Below are 22,772 nucleotides of genomic sequence, written 5' to 3' on the forward strand. Positions count from 1 at the left end.
GGTTATTATTAGCTATAGAGGCCAGAAAAAAAGATAAGCAGAAACATGTGGTGGTTGTTAAGATGAAATTGGTTAAATCAGGTCAGAAAGGTCAGCGGGAGTTGAAAAATTTGTTGTCATCTTTGAATGTTGAGTATGGCTCAAATAAATTAAGGAGTGAAAGTATGGAACGGGCTGTTGTGCCTTATCAATGAGTTTGAAGATTATTTCTTGGAATGTAAGAGGGTTGAATGAGCAGGATAAAAGGCTCAGGGTTAGAAACTTGATTAGGAAATGGGGGCCTGACTTGGTTTGTCTACAAGAAACCAAAATGGGATTGATAAATAGGGCAGTGATTCGTAGCTTGTGGGGTGGCCAACATGTTGATTGGTCTTACTTAGGTTCTTGTGGTGCTTCTGGAGGGGTGTTATTGATGTGGGACACACGGGTTGTGAGTAAGATGGAGGAAGCAGTGGGGAGATTTTCAGTTTCCTGTAAATTTACATGTGTCAGATCAGTTTGTATGGGCATTTACTGGTGTTTATGGTCCAAATGTACATCGGGACAGGAGGTTTTTATGGGAGGAACTTTGTGGTTTAAACAGCTGGTGGAGTGTTCCTTGGTGTGTGGGTGGTGACTTTAATGTGGTTAGGTTCCCTTCCGAACGATTGGGGTCTAATACTTTCACTGCTGCTATGCGGGAATTCTCCAATTTTATTTCGGAACAGGGCCTCATTGATCTGCCTCTGCAAGGGGGGACTTTCACTTGGTCAAATTCTAGAGAAGTTGCTTCGAAGGCTAGGCTAGATAGATTTTTGTTTTCTGCAGATTGGGAGGATAAGTTTCCAACAGTTGCTCAACGACGGATGTCTAGGTTGTGCTCGGATCATTTTCCAGTTGTCCTTGAGGGTGGATCTTTTCAAAGAGGGAGTAGGCCATTTAGATTTGAGAATATGTGGCTCAAGGATGAGGGTTTTGTGGATAGGGTTAGGTCTTGGTGGGAATCCTATCAGTTTCAAGGTGCACCGAGTTTTGTTTTGGCCAATAAATTAAAGCTCTTAAAAAATGATTTGAAAAGATGGAATGTGGAGGTGTTTGGTCATGTTGAAGATCGGATTAAAAAATTGTGGAAGGACCTGAGTGTTCTTGAGAATTTGGAGGATAGTCGGGGTTTATCAGCGGAGGAAACAGTAGAAGTGGGAAGAATTCGTGATGAGTTAGAAAAAGCTACTCTGCTGGAAGAAATTTGTTGGAGGCAGAAATCTAGAGTTCTCTGTGTTAGGGAAGGAGACAGGAATACTAAATTTTTCCACCGTATAGCTAACTCTCATAGGAGGGTTAATTCTATTGATAGACTTATGGTGGAGGGGGAGTTGTCTTCGGATCCGGCAACTATAGCAGATTGTATCTCTCAGTTTTATAGGCAGCTTTATTTTGAGGATGTGGCTCATAGACCTGTCTTAGATGATGTGGACTTCTCTAGTATCTCGGTGGAGGATGCAAGTTGGCTAGATAGACCTTTTGAGGAGGAAGAGGTGTTTGGGGTAATCAATGATTTTAATGGTGATAAGGCACCTGGTCCGGATGGCTTTTCCATGGCATTCTTCCAGTCTTGCTGGTGTGTTTTGAAAACAGAAATTATGGCTGTCTTCCACAATTTTCATACTCAGGCAGTGTTTGAGAAGAGTCTTAATGCTTCGTTCCTTGCCCTTATTCCTAAGAAAGTGGATGTTGTGGAGGTAAAAGACTTTCGGCCTATTAGTCTAGTTGGTGGGATTTATAAGATTATCTCTAAGGTGTTGGCTAATCGGCTTCGTAGGGTGGCACATGGGCTTATTTCGGATTCACAGAATGCCTTTGTGAAGGGTAGACAAATTTTGGACTCAGTCTTGATTGCTTCTGAATGTATTGATAGCAGATTGAAGTCAGGAGTCCCGGGTGTGTTGTGTAAATTGGATGTGGAAAAGGCGTATGATCATGTGAGCTGGGATTTTTTAATGTATATGCTTAGGCGGTGTGGTTTCTCTGAGAAATGGAGAAAATGGATAAGTTATTGTATTTCAACTGTAAAGTTTTCCATTTTGATCAATGGTAGTCCATTTGATTTCTTTGGAAGTTCTAGGGGGCTTCGGCAAGGTGACCCATTATCTCCTCTGTTGTTTGATATTGTGATGGAGGCATTAAGTCGTATGTTGGATGTGGCTGCCTCCGCTGGGCAATTCTCAGGCTTTTCTGTGGGTAGTACGGCTGGCCCATCAGTGATGGTGTCTCACCTTTTATTTGCAGATGACACTCTAATTTTTTGTGATGCTGATCCTTCTCAGATTGCTAATTTGAGGGCGATTCTTGCTAGATTTGAGGGGGTGTCAGGGCTTCGTATTAATTTGGGAAAATCTGAGTTGGTACCTGTTGGTGGGGTGCACAATTTGGACACTTTGGTGAGTCTGTTGGGGTGTGGGCAATCTTCTTTACCTTTGAAATATTTGGGCCTTCCTTTAGGTGCTAAGTTTAAGGATTTAACTGTTTGGAATCCTATCCTAGAGAGAATGGAGAGGAGATTAGCAGGTTGGAAGAGACTGTATTTATCTAAAGGGGGGTAAAGTGACACTCATTAAAAGCTCACTCTCGTCTTTACCTACATACTTCCTTTCCCTTCTTCCTTTACCGGGTAAGGTGGCTAAGCGTATGGAGAAATTACAGAGAGATTTCCTATGGAATGGGATTGGTGGTGAACCTAAAATACATTTAGTTAAATGGGCCAAGGTTTGTAAGCCGTTGCAGGTTGGGGGGTTGGGTATTAGACGTTTGGGAAGCTTTAATTCTGCATTGCTAGGAAAATGGTTGTGGAGGTATGGCATGGAGACTGATGCTTTATGGAGGAGGGTTATAGAGGCAAAATATGGGAATATTTGGGGTGGATGGTGTACGAAAAAGGTGACAAGTCCTTATGGGGTCAGCCTGTGGAGATACATTAGAAGTGGCTGGTTGAACTTCTCTAAATTCCTTGTATATGATGTGGGGGATGGTACTAGAGTGAAATTTTGGAAGCATGTGTGGTGCGGGGAGTGTACTTTCCAAGAGGCCTTTCCAGAGCTCTATTCTCTTAGTAGGTCAAAGGATTCCTCGGTGGCTGAAGTTATGAGTTGGTCTGCTGGGAGATTTCACTGGAATGTGCAATTTCGTCGTCCACCACAAGATTGGGAAGAAGAAGTCTTTGATCGGTTTATGGGGTTGGTCTATTCTTCGACAGTGCGGGGGTTTGGCCTAGATAAGGTTTGTTGGAAGCCTGCTAGGAACAGAGGTTTTGAGGTTAGAGGATATTATAGCTATTTCTACCCTCCTACTCTTGTTTCATTCCCATGGAGAATGATATGGAAATCAAAGGTTCCTCCAAGGGTGGCTTTCTTTTCTTGGTCGGCTTCCTTAGGTAAGATCTTAACAACAGACAACCTTCGTAAAAGACGTGTGATAGTGCTTGACTGGTGCTATATGTGTAAGAGATGTGGGGAGTCGGTAGATCATCTTCTACTTCATTGCCCCGTAGCTTGGGAGTTGTGGTCTTTGGTTTTCTGCTTGTTTGGTGTCCAATGGGTTATGCCTCATACTGTTCTTGAGTTGTTTGAGGCTTGGCAAGGAAAGTTTGCACGACATCGTCACATTGATGTTTGGAGATTAGTGCCTCATTGCTTGATTTGGTGCATTTGGCGTGAAAGGAATGCTAGAAGTTTTGAGGGCTGTGAACGTTCTTTGTTGGAGATTAAGTCTTTTTTCTTGCGCACTCTCTTTGAATGGAGTGTGGTTTTTTCTCATTTTTCTTGTTCTTCTTTTCCTATTTTTCTTGATCGTTGTACTTTTGTTTCTTAATTTGTGCCCCCATAGTACATCCCCATGTACTCGGCTTGGCACTTTTTCTATTATTAATAATATTCTTACGTTACTTATAAAAAAAAAAGACTACAATCTTACTCAATATTTTTTTATTAAAGGTGAATTTTGACAAATCCATCATTGGATTACACATTCTTATTATATTCTTCATGCTTGCAAAATTTATAGAAAATTAAAAATTAATAGCTATGTCATCGATGAATTATTTAAATTACAAGTTTTTATAGTTTAAAATTATGCATAAAATATAAGCTTATAAATCATATAGTAAATAATATCTGATTGATACAAAATTTGACTTGTGTATTAAGAATGTAAAAAATATGTAATTCAATAGTTAGATTTTTGAAATATGTAGTAATATTTATTTTATTGAATAAAGTTGTAGTCTTATCTTATAACTAATTTTGTAGCTAAACTTTGTCATAAATGAATTAGGTTTAATTGATTAATCATTTTTTCTTTTTATAATTGGGGGGGGGGGGGGGGAGGGGGGGGGGGGTGGGAGGAATTAATTATTTAGTGGTAGCAATAAATATTGCCAACCTAAATCCTTAAATGTTTATTATTTGCAAATGGCAAGTAGAATCAGATCATATTAAAGCTTTTTCTTTTTCTTTTTATAGTTCGATAGTCACAATGAATGTGGAGAGTAGAACATACTAAACCCATTGGTAATTAGATAATGCACTAGTTGTTTATTTAAGCGTACAACTACTAAAACAAAATAGATTTGTGGGTTATAGTTAGCTCACATGATAAAGTTTCTTATAATCGAATAAGAGACCTATGTTTGAATCCTGTTTACACAAAAAATCAATAGGTGTCTTGACTTGATAATAAAGAACAATCAACAATTATCATGGAAAAGAAACCATAGGTTCAAATCTCATTATATCTATTAAAAGAAAAGAAAAGAAAATCAACAATAACAGCAGCATAGACTTCATCCAAGCATGATAATTCTGAGGCAAAAATACAAAACTGACTTTCTAACTTTCATCGTTTTTCATTTCAGTCCTCTAACTTTCAATTTTTGTCAATTCAGGACTCCGTTATAACTTAGTTATAGACTGCCGTTAGAACTCTTGAAACCATGCCGTTTTGTAGAGAGTATGTGTATATGTGTGTATGTGTGTGTGTGTGTGTGTGTTTTTTTTTTTTTTTTTTAATAAATAAATAAATTCGGAATTAAAAGAAAATAAGAAAAATCTAAAAAAAAAAAAAAAATTAAGGGGAATGACGTCGTAGTTCCCCTTCCCTTGAATCAAAACAAAACAACCACAACAACATTACATCCGTTCGATCGACTGAACGGTGGTGATCAAGCAACTCCCATCGCAAGGCCTTTCGTTCCAACTCTGGCCCGCAGCAACCACTCTCGTCACCCTCCTAGATCACCACCGCTGTGACCCTAGTAATAGTCCCTTGTCTTCCACACTCCTCGACCAATGTCGCAGTCTTAATATCCTCAAGCTTGGATCCAAAACCGGCCTAGTTGGAATTGCCGTAGCCACTACTCTTGGTGCTAATGTCACGGTCATTGACCTCCCACACATCATCACGAACCTCCAGTTCAACACTGAAGCGAACGCCGCCGTTTTGGCCGCGAACGGTGGGACAGTCCATGTGGTGCCGCTGAGGTGGGGAGAGGTCGATGATGTGAATTTGATTGGGCGAGACTTCAATCTTGTACTAGCCTCAGATGTAGTGTATCACGATCCCCTTAATCTTTATTTTATTTATTTATTTTTATAAAGATTTTTCTTATTTTCTTTTAATTTCGAATTTTTTTTTTTAAAAAAAACTCTACAAAACGGCGTCGTTTCAGGAGTTCTAACGGTAGTCACTAACTGAGTTGTAACGGAGTTTTGAATTGACAAAAATTGAAAGTTAGATGACTAAATTGACAAAACTAAAAGTTAGATGACTGAAATGAAAAACGGTGAAAGTTAGAGGGTCAGTTTTGTTTTTTTGCCTAATTCTTAACTTGAACTTGCTAGGAAATTTTGACATTTGACCTCTTCAATCATGTCATATAAATCAAAGTTATAAATGCTATATCGTATCAATATTGGTTAGATTTTTTGTTCAAACCAGTAATCCTATAAACAAAATCTCTTTAAAAGATATCGATTTAAATACTATATTATTTCAGCATGTTTAGATTGACACAAAATTATATACATTTTTTGTAATTTTTTTAAGGGTTAACATGGAGTAATAATTTCTTTTGAATTGGGTGCTTTATATATATAGTAATTAGTAATGAAATTATTTTTGTGTTGATGAACACGTACAGTATCTCTTTACGAAGAAACACAACCTAATGAACATAAAGCTTAGGGGGTAGCCAGTGGGGTCCCATGTAGCCAGAACTAATAAAGCAACAAAGCTAGGAAGGAAGATAGATAATCACCAGAGAAACAATGTAGGAGTTGGGAGGTCGCCTAAGGATAAAGATGGAACTCTGAGAAGTAATATCACCAATATTCTTGCGGATGTGTGAAAATGAAAAGTAAAGCACAATGTGATTGTCATTTTGTGACAAAATTCAAAATTTCACTCAAGCAACCTAGAGGACGAGCCGTTTTGTGTCAAAAAAAAGTGACACGTGGCAAAAAGTTGCCAAACTGTCGTCACAGTTAATGAGATAGTTGAAAAAATGGGGCAACATGAAATTAATAAAATACCCCCAATCCATGACGCTTGGCACTCAAAGGCTCGTTTAGTTGGATGGATGAACGACCTTGGAATGAGGGGTAACTGATGAGCATAGATCATCTACTTTCAATCGTACAAAAGATCTTGTCCACTTTTGTATAAACAAAGCAAGGAAGGATGGTCATCATCAAGTTGGAAAGGCATAATCTGATATTGTATTCAACCCACTTGAACGTAGACATGAATCCCGAGGCATGTGGATTCCAATTAGTTTAACTAGTAAATTTTTTTATTATCAAATAAGAGATTTGAGATTTAAACTTTGCTTACACCAAATCTTACTTTGATGATAAGAACAATCATAATGAAATAGATACTATAGATTGACTTCTATTGTATCTATAAATTAAAAAAAAAAAAAAAAAATTTGCTTGGCCTTCGCCCACAATTGTAGCCATACCTTTCACAGTTCACACCCTAATTACAAGTGATGATTTGGTTGAAATCATGGAGAGTAATGGTTAGCAAAAGCTCTATATAAGCACCATACATCTCCACAGCTAAGAATGAGAAAATTGTATCTATGATTTCTCACATTGATATACTTTTAAATTGGGTAAACTACATATTTAGTCCTTATCCTATGCACTATATTTCAATTTGATTCCTAACATTTCAATTGTGTCAATTTAGTCCATAACCTTTTAGTATTGTGTCGATTTAGACCCTACCGTTATCTTTTGGATGAAAATTTATGACGTGTCTAATGGTTGAAACAAAAAATTAGCTTACGTTGATATAACATCAGGGACTAAATTGACACGCCATTAAAAGGCTAGGGATTAAATTGACATAATTGAAAGGTTAGAGACTAAATTGAAATATGGTGTAAAGTTTAGAGAACAAATTACCCCTTTTAAAATTCTATTACTATTAGTATTAATTTGAATATTAGAAGAGTTTTGATTGATATCACACCGTTATCATTCTAAATTAACTTGTAATTTTTGACAGCTCTTTTAAAACACATTTGAAAGAGTGACCCACCAAAATTCTTTGTATTAGCAATTAAGAATTTTTGCATCATCAATTAATAATAACATTTTTGACAAGTCTTTCAAAACACGTTTAAAAGTGTGAACCACCAAAATTCTTTACATCGCCAATTATTATTATTATTATTATTTTTCTTTTTGGGAAACACTTTGCATCATCAATTAATAATAACATAATGAATAGTGAAAGCATAAAGCTAGAAAACAAATCTTGACGAAGGCATTTTAGAACATAGACAATCCTTAAACGTGGTGGACCTTCATATGCCCCTTCATTCATTCCTTTACAACAGGCACATAACTCCAAATTTCCGATACTGGCTAGTGCGAATTGGCCCAATTCCCTTTCCTTTTCACTTTATATTCAATTGGACCGGCGTTTCTAATGCCAACAAAATTTCTTCAAAAAGTGGGCAGGTCACCTCTCACAAGGAAATTTTAGCATCCAATTATTTTTCACTTGCCATCAATTATATGGACCCCAATCTGTATTTAATACCCTCATATTGACTAAGAATTGAAAGACTCAGAGTCCACTTGCTCATCCATCAATTCAATTGACCATAAATTCAGATATGAATCCATATTTAATATTAGCTATTGACCCCAAACATTGAACTTGCTAAGGTCCTCGGTCCTCCTCCCCCTATCCCCAAGGCAAAGGGCAAGTAGGGCCTTTTTTCTTTTTTCTCTTTCTTTTTCACTAGAAATTATTTGGATGTACTAGTAGTTATATAATAGAAGTCTGTCTTTTAAATTTCCCTGCACTATTATTTGCAGATTTATTCTTTGGAATTTTGTTCTGCAACAAAATACTTAGGCTGATTTTACCCAACCTGGAGCCTATCGCATATTCGCATGTATTAATGAAACTATTTAAAAGCAATTATGATGACTCCACAATCCACATATCCATCTACAAAAAACAGAAAAAAGGAAAATGGACTATATCTAGCAAAAAAACATATGATGATTCCACATAATTTTTAGGGCCCAAATTTACTTTTGAGAAAGCACATTATTGTCTTTGCGTGTCTCGTACTGCTTGAACATCTCTTCCTTCACTTTCCGGGCAAAGTATTTTCTTCAACTCATTAATCATAATTACTATTTAGTGCAGCACATTATCAGAGATAACCTTAAAAAAATCATTAAGCCTTAATATATATATATATATATATATATATATATATATATATATATAAGGGTAAATGAATTGAACTCTCAACTTATCAAAAAAAAAAAAAAAAATTATGTTTGATTATTTAATAAATGTGTCAAACTTAAGCCTGTGCTTAGGCTCAACGACAAAACCCAAACATAATATTATATTTGTGAACAAGGTCTTGAGTATAAAGTTTAGTTATAAGTTACAAATAAATATAAAAGCGTATTTTGTAAGAAAGTCTGTAATTAAAAATTTTCTATTTAATTAGTTTATATAATATAATTGTATATTATTAGCATAGATATGTTAAGGGGTTAAAAAAATTTAGTCTTCCTGTCTAAATATATGGAAAAAGTATAAGTTGATCAAATAGTTTGTTAACAGGTTTTAGCTTGTTCAATAAAAGAATGAAACAAATTTGAATGTGTAATACAACTTGATGATGAGCTCGAGCTCAATTTGTGTTAAAAAAATGAAGTTTGAACTTTTAATCTCGGATGTGTTTGATGTAGTTACCATTTTTTTTTAGAGAAAATTTATGGAAACAACAAAATCTCACAATAATCTTGTTATGAGTTGTGATGGGCCACGTGTAATATTTTATTTTATTTATTGTCTTATGGCACATCTCAACTAGTGCCTTATTATTATTATTATTATTATTTCTTACATAATTACAATAGAATTTTAACTTATATCGTTTACTTTATAAAAGCATGGTAAGATTTTATTATGCTAAATAACTATTTTTTTACTAATTTTTTTTTTATCTGAGACAAAAATCTTACTTTAGTATAATTTAAGTTATATGTATGAAACTTCCTCCTAAAAACTTGAATCTCATATCCTACAAAAATTTATATTTGTGAATGACCATCATATCAATTGTGTGCCTAGATCTTCACTACAACTTTGACTACAAAGTAAATTGTAAATTTTAATATCATGCATATCTATATGTCATGTGTGCGTTGGCATGGTGTCACTTAATAAATGGGGACTTTAATATACCAGAAGATCCCAAGAAAAGAAAAGACAAAAACGAAAAAACACTTTAAAGTTTAAATCATAAACTTTTGGTAATTAACTAATTGTAAAATGTTGTCATTGACTAGTTCTCTTTTTAATAGACCACGTATGGGTGTATTAAATAGACCGTTCTTAAGAATTTTCTGAGAGGAACACAAGTATGCCTTTTATGGTGATTTTAAATCATTCCAAACTTAAACAATGCGTAAAACGTTCTCTCTCTACTTTTTATTCTTTCTTTCACACAGGTATTTTTGCCCGTGCTTAATGCTCAACCCATGATAATGATTTGTTTTTAACTTTAACTTTTTCCTTTTAAGTTCCTTCTTCTGCCTAACAACAATAATAGAATATATAGGGTAAAAGCATTTGCATCGGTGCTTTTTATTTATCTATTTATTTTTATAGAATTTAAATTTATGCCATTTACTTCAGATGATTGTGTTCTTTATCATTAGACGAAAAGACCAATTAGTCAGTGCTTGTATGATAAAATAAGGAACCCAAAATTCATACACATAAGACCATGAAAAGTTGTGTAAAGATACATGTTTTATCATATTCTCTCTCTCTCTCTCTCTCTCTATGTATATATGAAGATAATAATTAAAAAAAAAAAAGAGAAATGAGTATTTAAATAAGATAGAATGTATAATAGATAATCTGATGTGAGTATTTTTGAAAAGTGGCTTTGTGAAATAGAAAATATAGGTTCTTATACTAAAATAGACATAAATTGTTGCATAAGCTAATTTGAATGCACTTAATTATAAAACTTAGTTTCAGACTTACAATATTTTTGGTGCAATATGTTAGATTCTCCAATTGAATTTAAACAGTTGGTTTGATTGAATTTGATTGTTTTAAAAAAGGATAATACCATTTGTGTTTTATTGGTTAATGCAACCAAGTGCTTGAATTCAATTTAAAATTTAGTGCACTCAAGCTTTTTTATCTAGGGGAAACAACACCTATTCCCTAAAGGTTTGAGAAAGTCAACAAATTACTTATTTAGTTAATTTCTGTTGACCAAATTATAATCATGGTTGGTAAAAGAAATTTTAGATTAAATATTCTAGTGCTGAATATTACACACCTGTGTATATATATAGTATGTGTGCCACATTAGTTGAAATCATGTTTTCAAAACATAACATAATTTCCAAGATTGTAAGTGTAACCGGTTATGTGCAACAAACATTAATGTAGATATTATTATTATTATTATTATTATTATCACCAATCGTGGAGCCCACTCCTTACGTGGGAAAAGGAAGTATTGCACCTGAAGCACCTAAGTTTTTTTTCAGATCTATGTCTCACTGACATGGATCCCACACATGGGACGCATGAGACTGATGAGAGCCACGCATATTGCAGTAACATTGAGACACGGGTCTCATGGGTGGCGCAAGAGATACGTTCGAAATGATATTTCTAACACTTGGGGTGGACTGTAATTCCCCAAAACTCAAGGTGTCCGTACCACAATATAAAGGATGCTAGGCACAAACTAAGCTCATTTCTAAACCTTTCAATTAAAGAAGCAAACCCCATATTCCTCACCATGGCCAAGATCAAGACCAAGACCCTCCTCACAGTCCTCCTCATTCTCTTCGCCATTTTTTCTATCTCAACCCTCACCACCGCCAAAAAAAACCATGGCTTCTCAAGAATCTTATCTCCGGCTAAACTCGGTCTAAAGCGTGAGAAACTAAGCCACCTCCACTTCTACTTCCACGACATAGTCAGTGGGAAAAACGCCACGGCGGTGAGAGTCGCCGAGGCTCCGATGACAAAGACATCATTCACAGGTTTCGGAGCCGTTGTGATGATCGACGACCCTTTGACTGTAAAGCCCCAGCTGAGCTCAAAACCCGTTGGTAGAGCTCAAGGAATCTATGCTTCTGCTTCGCAAACTGACTTGGGGTTGTTAATGGTGCTCAACTTTGCTTTCACTGAAGGCAAGTATAATGGCAGCACTCTCAGTGTGTTGGGGCGCAACACTGTGTTCTCCGATGTCAGGGAAATGCCTATCGTTGGTGGGAGTGGGCTTTTCCGATTCGCACGTGGGTATGCTCATGCTCATACTCACACGATTGACTTTAAAACTGGCGATGCTGTTGTGGAGTATAATGTTTATGTCTTTCATTATTGATGTGTGCTTTTTACTTTATTTTAATTTTTGTACGGCTAATACTTTAATTATTAGCTCTCTCTTTTATTTTTATTTATATTTATTTTAAGAATTAGAAGGCTTTGGGAATTAACTAGTATTAACAAAAGGAAAGTTGAGGATTTCGTATCGTTGGTCTGAGAATGATTATTATGTTTATGTGCGGTTTAGTTTCACCATTTGATGTTTATTGAGGAGATTAATAAAGGGTAGAAAACTTGAAATCCTCTCTCCCATTTTGTTGTATAAAAAAATAAAATAAAAATTTTCCTATTAATTTCTTTATCTTGATTTATGTGATAGTTCCGTGATAATTATATCATTTGTGGTTTCTCAGTTCATGTGATTCGAACATTATATTCCCTTCTCCCGCTATCTCCTTATATCGGAAAACAAAAATTTTTACACCTCACAAATTATGAATAATAGCATAACATCCTACTAGTCATGACTTCCATGTGTTCTTTGGGCCCATGTTAAACGTTGAAATGTTTATTGGAGCTAAACTGTGTTAGGGAATGACTGTTTGTGGGTGTCAATCAATCCATTCGTTAAGCTCTCGGAGTCTCGGTTATGAGAACAAACAAATTCAATAAAAAATGTGGTGTAAAACTTTTATTTACAAAATATTAAAATTCATATAAAGAAAATCCCATTAAATAACATTTTTTTTTGGGTTTTATGAAGATAGAATAGAACTCATTAAATTACCTAATATGATAAAATTTTTAAAACCCGAAGGCAAATTTGCTATTCAATGTATGTCATCTACGAGGCGGCCATAACCATGTTCCCCGTTAACAATGACTGTCAAAGACTTTTCCAGCACAATCTTAGTCAGATCCTCCTTTGCTTCTTTCCCATACTTACGGCATTCAAGTCAATGCGCACCTGAGAGTTGGTAGATAACCGTGCTTACATACAAACATGTTCAATTGCAGCAGTACTCTCTCTCTCTCTCTCTCTATGTATATATATCCATTTATTATTCACGTAGACAACATAATATTTTAAAGAATAAAAATGAGAGATGAAAAAAAAAAAAAAAAAAATGAAATGTAAATCTAACTTTGGATCTAAGGCTGCGTTTGTTTCGGTGGTAAAGGAAATCAGGAAAACGTTTTACACTCTTGATGGTGTTTGGGTGCGCATGAAAATTTGGTCAAATTGAAAATGAATTTCAGTTGACTGTAAAATAGAGAGCCTCACGCATTAAAACCAATTACACTTGTATTTTACCTTCAAATGATTTCCGGACTCATAGACACGAGAGAGAGAGAGAGAGAGAGAGAGAGAGAGAAGACATGGGTCCCGACCGAGCAAGAAGACCCATCCTTGCTGGACTCACACCCAGAGAAATAAGACCCATCCCTCAATCCGAGCAAGGAGAGGGTACTCCGCCGACCCATTCCTCATCGTCACCGACCCAGTGAACGACCCACCCCTGAGCCAATCGGACCGTTATGAGCAACCCACCCCTGAGCAGATTTGTCCACCGTGTGAGCAACCCATTCCTAGATCGGACCACCCAGTGAGTGACCCACTCATAGATCGAGTTGCCACCTTTAGATCGACCCACCGTGTCCATGTCGCCACTACTGTCACCACCACTAAGTCACCCACGAACCGATCTCTCTCTCTGTCACTTAAGTCCCTCTCTCACGATTGGTCTTGGGATTTTGATTTTTTTGTTTTGATTTTTGTTTCTTTGATTGTTTATATATTTTGATTCTCTGTAACAATATTTGTTTGGGTCCTAAGAAAATGTGAGAAACTTGATAAAAATGGGTTTTCTAGAGCATTTTCAGGAACCCAACCAAACATTAGAAAATATTTTTCATAGCATTTTTTGGAATGCAACCAAACACTTGAAAATATTTTCCTTTCTTGAAAATATTTTCCCTTGCATTTATTTTACACTCGGAATTCAATTTACATCGAACCAAACGCAGCCTAAAGCACAACTATCAGACAAAGATATAAGGTTGGAAATAGATTGGCATAAATTAGAAGTACATGATGACATTTGAATCTTAAAACTTAAATTACTTTTTTGCCTACCCATAACAACCAATAACAACCTACCGCTTAAAATTTGTTGTGAAAGTGTTGTGAAAATGTTGTTGTATGGCACCGAGGTCCCCAGACCTAATTGGGCCCTGGGTTCAGGCCCAATGGCACGACCCCATTACTTTAAATTCTGCTTGAAACTACCTTCACAAACTATGAGTTTTGAGCCTCGACCCTTAACCGATGCTCGGCATAAATTTCCCGAACAAATAAGGAAGTCTTGTCCAGACGTACCATAGGATGCTCGGCAGTTCAGGAAACATCACTACTGAGCATATTAACCTGAGTTGGAACCAAGTTCCAAAGCCATATTGCTGCATTCCACTCTCACCTAAACATCCACTTACAACAAATAATATTGGACCTTCAACTGCACTAACAATAGCAGTAATCATGATCTCCCCACTAACTTAGAGCTATAAATAGGAGAAGTTGGGGGAAGAAAGGGGGGTTCAGAAAAAAGGGAAGAAAATAGTTATTCAGGAAGGGAGAGAGGATATTACTTTGAGTCTCTGTGCCGAGAACGACCCAAAGTAGGAAATCCTAAAGCCTACCTTATAAATAAGTTGTGAGCCCAAGTGAGGTTAAGCCCAATAGTCTCATTTCCGGCGTGCACAGTTGTGAACATATTATTTCCCTCTGTGTTATTCTTTAAAGAACTATTGCATTGGTTCATTTGTCTATGTGACACATTATGAGCATTGAATGAGACACAAATAGATATATTATAGGGTAAGAATTAGGTGTAGTACTTAAGTACTGTTTCTTAAGTTCATTTTTTAAAATTCTGCCATGTGAATTTTTTCCATAGAATAGAAGTATATTTTTTAGTGAAGAAGCCACATGGCTAAATCTTAAGAAGGGGACCTAAGAAACAGCACCTAAGGTATTTTACTTAAGTTTTTTCCTAAATAGATAGTTTTTTTCATTTTCCATAAAAATGATGTTAAAACTTTTCTAAAATGGATTATTAACCAATACCTTAAGGGTACTCATTAGCATTTCCCATTATATATATGAACAATGAATGAGACAGTTTTGTAGGGTTCTCATCTCAAGAATAGTTGAGTAATAAGTATTGTATTGAGATTGAAGTAGTGTCATTATTATGGTTCACCAAAATTAAGAAAGTTTAATTGGACATTTGGTGAATTGAAATCCAATTTGAATTCTAATTGGATTTTCTCTGAGTTTTGGCTTTATATATAGACAAGTATGTAAGCATATACAAAAATACAATTAAAAACAATTATAATTATATATCCACATACGAGTTCAAATTATACTTTTTTTTTTTTTTTTTTTGGTTGAGATAATGGATAAATTTTTTATTATTATTCAGAAGTAAGTAATCCGTATACAAAGTAAGAAACCTAGGCACACATCCCAGGCTAGCTAGTAGCCATACAACGAAAGAAAAAGACTAGGCTACCTCTCGACTAAACTAGAAAAAAAAAATGCCGAGAAAAACAAGCCTAGATCGTAGAACCTGCTGCCTCATATTCATATGTTTTCTTGAGTGGCCGAAAGCTTCTGATATGTCTCTAACAGCGCTAAAGCTCCATCCAAAATGATCTTTGGTTGTGTCTGAATTTTCTCAAAATAAGATTTGTTTCTTGCATTTCAAATTGCCCAAGATGTAGTGGCCCACTGTTCCAGCTCCTTATTTGATAGTTTCTCCACCATCTGGCCAAACAGCTGGAAAAAAATCTTGCACCCCATTACTGTATTTCTGCACTCTTCCTCTAGTTAAGGATGTTGGGGGCCGTTTTTCGTTCATAGCCACGTGTTGTCCTTTAGAAGGGTGACCTTGCTAGACCCGAATTTGTCTAGGGAGTTGAGTTAGGAACTCTACGTTGGGTTGCATAGTCTAATGGCTTTTAGTGTAATTTTAGGCCTAAAAAATGGGTAAAGCCCAAAGTCTTAAGGATTATGATGATGGTTAAAATAAAGTAAATAATATATTTTGTAAAAACTTTGATTAATGGTTATAATAATAGTTGAAATAAAGTAATATTTATTTAGTGTAATTGCATTGCTTAAGTTATGAGTTAAAGTTCTTAATAATTTATATTGAGTGATGTCCATTATTAGGGAATAATTAATTGTCATACGTCCAACAATGTGATGAGTTCAAAATAGTTCACGTTTAACATAATAAGATATGTCTAGCAAGGGTTTATGTTCAAATATTATAAGTCTAGCAAAGGTTTATGTTCAAATAATATATATGTCTAGCAGAGGTTTATGTTCAAATAATATATGTCTAGCAGAGGTTTATGTTTAAATAATATATGTCCAGCAATGATAGATCAATTTATTAGTATATGTGTTTATAAGTGAAACACTAGTGAAATCATGTGTATTAAATAGTAATGTAATATTAAAGTAATTTGTTTTTAAAGGTGAAGTAATCATGTATTCAATAATGTAAATTTAGAGATACGAAAACATAATCACTTATCTTCGTATGGTTTGTAGCTCCAGCTGTATAACATTAGTGAACTGATAATATTTCAGCAGAATGACTCCAGCTGTAGAGAGGCAATATGCCATGATAAATCCTTCCATAATGACTACAAGATTGAAGGAGAAAAATGGGTGCAACTGGAGGGAGAGAGAGTATGTCCAGCAAAGTGCAGAGGCTGATTAAGTTTGTCCCCTTTATCATGCACTTAAATGAACTTCCCTTGATAATGCTATGTACAACAAACAAGAACTAGCTATGTACAACAAACATTAGCGTAAATATTATTCTTTATTGCCAAACATGGTCAGGGTTTGGTCAAGATAATCTCTCAAAATCTAGAAAATTATGTTATTATTATTATTAGGGTAAATTCCACTAACATACCTTGACATTTGGGCTAATACCAACCAAGACTAAGACTTTTCAAATGTAGCCAATTTGGTTCCTAAAGCCAACTTAGTTCCTAAATAGTTAGTTATTTTTTCTCAATTGTTTTAGTGACTAAATTAGCTTTAAAGGCCAAACTGGTTAGTTTTGAAAAGTCTTGGACCTAGTTGGCATTAGCCCAACGCTTAGGAGTGTGAACAGAATTTACCCTTATTATTATTATTATTATTATTAAAAGGATTAATGTGTTTATTTCTTTCAAGAGAAGGGACTATGAGTCTGTTTGTGAACAGTTTATTAACTGAAACTGAAAACTTTTTGCTGAGAGTACTATAAATAAAGTTAAAAGGTAACTGAAATAGTATAGTGAGACCCACGAATAGTACAAAAATAAGCTGAATAGTAATAAAAATAAGCTAAGTAGTAAAAAAAGTTGGCTTTTAAAGCCAATGCCAAACGCAATCTATATATCATTCCTCACATTTGGGGTGAGTTGTAATTCTCGAAACTCAAGGTATCCAAAATATGTGGTTGGTACAGGCTATTCCCTTACCCCTAGCTTTTTTGCTCTCTTACCCTTGTGCATGTAGTGGCAGTGTGAGTCTTGCAGGTCTACCCTTGCAAGAGTATTGCGACCTCCATGGGTGAAGTCAGTGACAAAATACGATGGCTGACGAATTAGAGGTACTTTGGAAGAAGCTGTCATTCACGGAAGAGGAAGATGAGAGGTTGGTACTGGGAAGTAACAACACAAAAGCAGCAAAAGAGCTTGGCAAAAATTGCCTAATTATGAAGGTCCTATCACGTAGAAGCATTGCGCTTAATGCTATTAGAAATAACTTAAGAATGGTCTAGAAACCAGACGAAGGACTACAGATCGTGGAAATCGAAGATGAAATGTTCATAGTGGAGTTCGGCGATGAAAGAGATAAAAAGAAAGTTCTGGATATGAGTCCATGGAGTTACGAAAAACAACTTATCCTTCTCCAAGATTTTGAAGGGGATTAAGCACCAAAGGAAATATCCTTAAAATGGTCTCCTTTCTTGATACAGACCCACAACCTACCCCTTAAGAGTAGAACGAGAGAAACGGGATGGGCAATAAGAGGCACGCTTGTAGAAGTTTTAGAGGTAGATGTGGCTGACACCATGGTACAAGGGGGAAAGTATATGAGGGTGAAGGTACATGTGGATGTCACAAAAAGGTTGGTTAGGGGGAAGAAAGTAGCCATTAAGGGAGACATGGGACGATGGGTGCATTTTAAATACGAACACCTTCCAAACTTTTGCTACATTTATGGCCTCTTGAGCCACGATCTGAGAGATTGCTTGAAACTATTTGGGAATGGTAAGTAACCAGACTCAAATGGGCTTTAGTTTGGAGCATGGCTTAGGGGGGAGTTTATGCAAAAGATAGGGAAAGAGTCAAGCCAAAACGAAACCAGGACCATGTCGGAGATGAGAGAAAATCCAGATAAGAGTTTGGGTGATTAGTCGGTGGTTGTTTTACGGTCACCGGCTAGTAGAGATAAACCTGGTGGAAAAATAGAGTCAATCACAACCTACATAGAGAAGAGCACCAAGGAAGTAGAGACAAAGGTAGTGGTGCAAGATGTAGAGACCTTTCACACAAAAGGAATTGTCAACAATCTAGGTAAGCCCTCAGAAAAATCCTTCCCATCTTAGGAAAGGATAATTTGGAAGATATTGAGCCCTAAAAAGAAGGGAGGGAAATAATGTAGTGGGAGACAGCAACACAACAAGTTGACGAGCCAAAATTTGAATTTAAGGTGGGGTCCAGCCTGTGTGAAGGAATGGATAAGGAAAGCAAAGGAAAGGAAAGTACACCAATAGGCCCAATGGTAATGAATTTTTCACATAAGATGGGCTGGATGGTTGAGAGTTTGGGCCCAAAGAGTGAGCATTGGAAGAGGATGGCAAGGGCAGCCCACATAAAAAATGGAACGGAAAACTTATGCCCATTGATGATAAAGAGAGAAAGCCCGATCCCTATACAAGAGCTCAATTCAAATACCTTAGAATTGAAATGGAGTAAGAAGTTAGAACAAGTCTATACAGTCCAGTGAAAGAAGAACATCACGGATGTCTGTGTGGTAGTGTTTGCAGAGCAGCGTCGCTGAGCTCGATGAGTGTATTGGCATGGAACTGCCAGGGTCTCGGATCACCCTCAGTGGTTTGGATGCTCACCGAGGAGGTGAAAGTGAAGAAACCGATCCTTGTCTTCCTCGCGGAGACGAAAGCCAGCATAAATAAAATGAAGGGTGTTTAGTGTAAGCTAAACCTAACTCAGGGGATTACGGTCCTTAGTGATGGATAGAGCGGAAGCTTAGCGATGATATGGAAAGTGATAGGCCAAGAATGTATTGACCCCTTGTGATAAATTAACCAATTGATTTAGCCAAGTTAATTAATTAATTCACTTAACATGCAAAACGCATGGTAGCACAACCAAATCACCAATTAACTAAATGCAGCGGAAATTAAATTGACATGGTGATTTGTTTACGAATGGGGAAAACTTACATGGTAAAAACCCCACCGGGTGATTTTAAGGTCACTACTCTCGAAAATCCACTATTGTCAAAACAAGTGATTACAAGTAAAAGAATCCCAGTACCTTATACCAACCTACAATTGAACCCTTACCCTAATACCCAATTGGACTTGTTCTGTAGTGAAAATCTCTCCTTTTCAATGCATGGCTCCCAGTACGTGACTAACCAATAGATGCACAAATCCCAGTACGCGACTTAATCACCAACTTGAGAAAGATGTTGGCTGCAAAGTTCTTCAGTTCATCACACGATAAAGATCACGAACCTTCTTGGTCACAAAACCCTACGTTGTACAAACACAGTAGCTTCTTCAAGAGAAAGATGAACTAGGGTAAATTTTGTCTCTGGTCATAATTTACATGAACAAAACTTTACTTCACACTTACGCAACCTTTGATGGGCCTTAAAATAATCCTTATATATGTTTAGGGTTGTGATAAAAGAAAGCCCATACACATAGATTGGATGAAAATCAGTTCTGAAAAACTGAATTTCATAAACTTCGATAGATAGCTTATCTATCGAGCTAGCTGTCGAGCATCGGGTTTCAACAGCTTTTAAACCTCGATAGATACTAGCTGTCGAACTTTAAAATCCAGCACATCTTCACTTGTTTCTTGGATAGACTTGCATGGCTTTAACACTTGAACTTAAAACCTTGTTTTTTGAAGTATTAAACACATCCTAGATCTACCCAATTACTAGTAAATTACGTTTTGTCAAAGGATTAGCCAGTTACATAAAATATTGGCATATGTTTCTAACATGATTCACATATGTCTTTACAGATAGAAGGTACGGATGTTAGATTGAAGAGTTATTCAAACTCCCACATTGATGTGGTGGTTTTCGGCAAAATGGGAACAACGCCGTGGAGAGCTATAGGTTTCTACGGTTAGTCGGATTCGGGTAAGAGACATATCTCTTGGAGCCTGATTGAATCTTTGAAAAACAGTGTGATATGCTGTGGGTGATTTGGGGATTTCAACGAAATAACCCACTTGGATGAGAAATTGGGGTGGCTTGAAAAAGATACAAACTAGATGCGATCTTTCAGAAAGTGTCTGGATAGTTGCAAGCTCACGGACTTAGGTTTTGTGGGGCCAAGATTCACGTGGTGTAATGAAAGATTGGGGGATTAGTGCATGTTGATAAGATTGGACAGAATGGTTGCCAATGAAGGGTGGAGGGAATTGTTTCCGGAAGCTAAAGTGCACCATGTCTCGATGTTTGCTTCGGACCACTGTCTCCTATCTTTGTACCTACCACAGCGAGCACCCTCAAGACGGTTGAAACGAAGATTCTTCTTTGAGGCCATGTGGACTTGAGATGAGAGATGCAAGGAGGTAATTGAAAGGGCATCGGACCCAATCAGGGAAAGCCCTAAGTTCCAAATACAAGATAGACTTAAGTGCTGCCAATTTCATCTCCAAAAGTGGAATTGGGAGGTGTATGGGAATGTGAACAAGATTCTGAAGAATAAGCAAGTACGCCTTCAACAACTTGAGGCCATGAATCTGCTTCACAAGACCGTGGAAGAGATCAAAGAGCTTAGGAAGGAAATCAACGAAGTTTTGTGTAGGGAGGAGTTAATGTGGAACCAGTGATCCAGGGCTCTATGGATGAAGTGTGGTGATCGAAACACTAAATTCTTTCATGCGATAGCAACACAAAGGCAGCGAACCAATAAGATTAAAGGACTTTGGGATAATGATGGTGTGTGGTGTGAGGACTAAAAGAAAGTGGAGGAAATCATTCTTGACTACTTCTCCTCAATTTATAGCTCTGAACATTCTGAATCTCACGAACCCAGTTTGGACGCAGTGAGTACAAGGATTCTCCAAAAATGAATGGACTACTTCTTGAAGACTTCAAAGCCAAAGAGGTCAGAACGGCGTTGTGGTAGATGCACCCTACAAAATCCCCGGGCCCAGATGGTATATGTCCTATTTTTTTCCAAAAATATTGGAGTATAGTAGGTCCTAATGTCATTAATTGTGTATTGCATTCACTGAACTTTGGTGTTATGCCTAATAGTATAAATGAGACCTACATTTGCCTAATTCCAAAAGTGAAGTGCTCGTAAAAAATTACAAAATTCAGACCTATCAGCCTGTGCAACGTAATATACAAGATCATATCTAAAGTCCTCGCTAATAGACTAAAGAAGATTCTACCTGAAGTGATAAGTGAAGCCCAAAGTGCTTTTGTGCCAGGGAGACAAATCACAGACAACATGCTCATTGCCTTTTAGACAATGCACTGTATCAACAAGAAAAGAAAAGGGAAGAAAGGAATGATGGCCATAAAACTCGACATGAGTAAGGCATACGATAAGGTGGAGTGGCCATACTTAGAGGCGATGATGAGGAGAATGGGATTCTAGGAAAGGTGGATTGCTCTTACTATGATGTGCATGAAGACTGTGTCATACTCGGTTCTCATTAATGGTGTACCAAAAGGCTACATTAATCCTACTAGGGAGCTTCATTAGGGAGACCCTATCTCCCCCTACCTTTTCCTGCTATGTGCCAAGGGTTTGTTAGCTATGATTAGAAGGGAGGTGAGTATGGGAAGATTGAAGGGAGTCCAAGTGTGTAGAGGGGCTCCTTAGATTTCTCATTTGCTATTCGCCGACGACAGCATCATTTTATGTAGAGCTTCCATGGAGGAAAGTAATTGAGTGATCAATGTTCTGACAGATTATGAAATGGATTTAGGCTAGAAATTGAATAAGGAGAAAACCTCACTTTTCTTTAGAAAAAATACGAAGAGAGAAGTGCAAGAGGGGGTGAAAAACCTTTTTGGGGCGCAAATCATACAACAACATGAAAAATATTTAGGGCTGCCTTCGATGATAGAGAAAGGAAAAAAGAAAGCCTTCAATCGATTGAAGGACCAAGTGGGAAGAAGGATAGCTAGGTGGAAGGGCAAACTTTTATCAAGTGCAGGCAGAGAAATCCTCATCAAAGCGGTGGCCCAAGCCACCCCCACGTACACCATAAGCTGTTTCAAGCTCCCAGATTCCCTATGTTGAGAGCTAAACACCATGGTGAGTAGTTTTGGTGGGGGTAGAAAGGAAGTGAGAGGAAAATGACTTGGGTTCCATGGGAAAGAATGTGTATGAGGAAAGCGGATGGCAGGATGGGTTTCAAGGACTTAAAGGCATTCAATTTAGCTCTCTTTGCTAAACAGGGCTAGCGGCTGCTCCAAAACACCTCCTCCCTTCTCCACAAAGTATACAAGGCCAGGTATTTTAAGAATTCTAGCTTCATTGAGGCTCAATTGGGGAAAAACCCTTCCTACACAT

General features: G+C 36.8%; 1 protein-coding gene across 1 annotated transcript; it reads left to right on the forward strand.

Annotated features, from left to right (window-relative positions):
- Positions 1-11,183: 11,183 nt before the first annotated feature.
- On the forward strand, positions 11,184-12,186 carry LOC126692845 (dirigent protein 22-like). Its single transcript, XM_050388646.1, has one exon. It carries the CDS (start codon positions 11,351-11,353, stop codon positions 11,939-11,941), a length of 591 nt encoding a protein of 196 aa, XP_050244603.1. The 5' UTR covers positions 11,184-11,350; the 3' UTR covers positions 11,942-12,186.
- The last annotated feature ends 10,586 nt before the right edge of the window (positions 12,187-22,772 follow it).

Source organism: Quercus robur, chromosome 7 (assembly GCF_932294415.1).
Source record: "Quercus robur chromosome 7, dhQueRobu3.1, whole genome shotgun sequence".
Lineage (NCBI taxonomy): Eukaryota > Viridiplantae > Streptophyta > Magnoliopsida > Fagales > Fagaceae > Quercus > Quercus robur.

What these genes read in the sequence shown, in the direction of transcription:
- LOC126692845 (XM_050388646.1), top strand. Translation starts at nt 11,351, where the DNA reads ATGGCCAAGATCAAGACCAAGACCCTCCTCACAGTCCTCCTCATTCTC.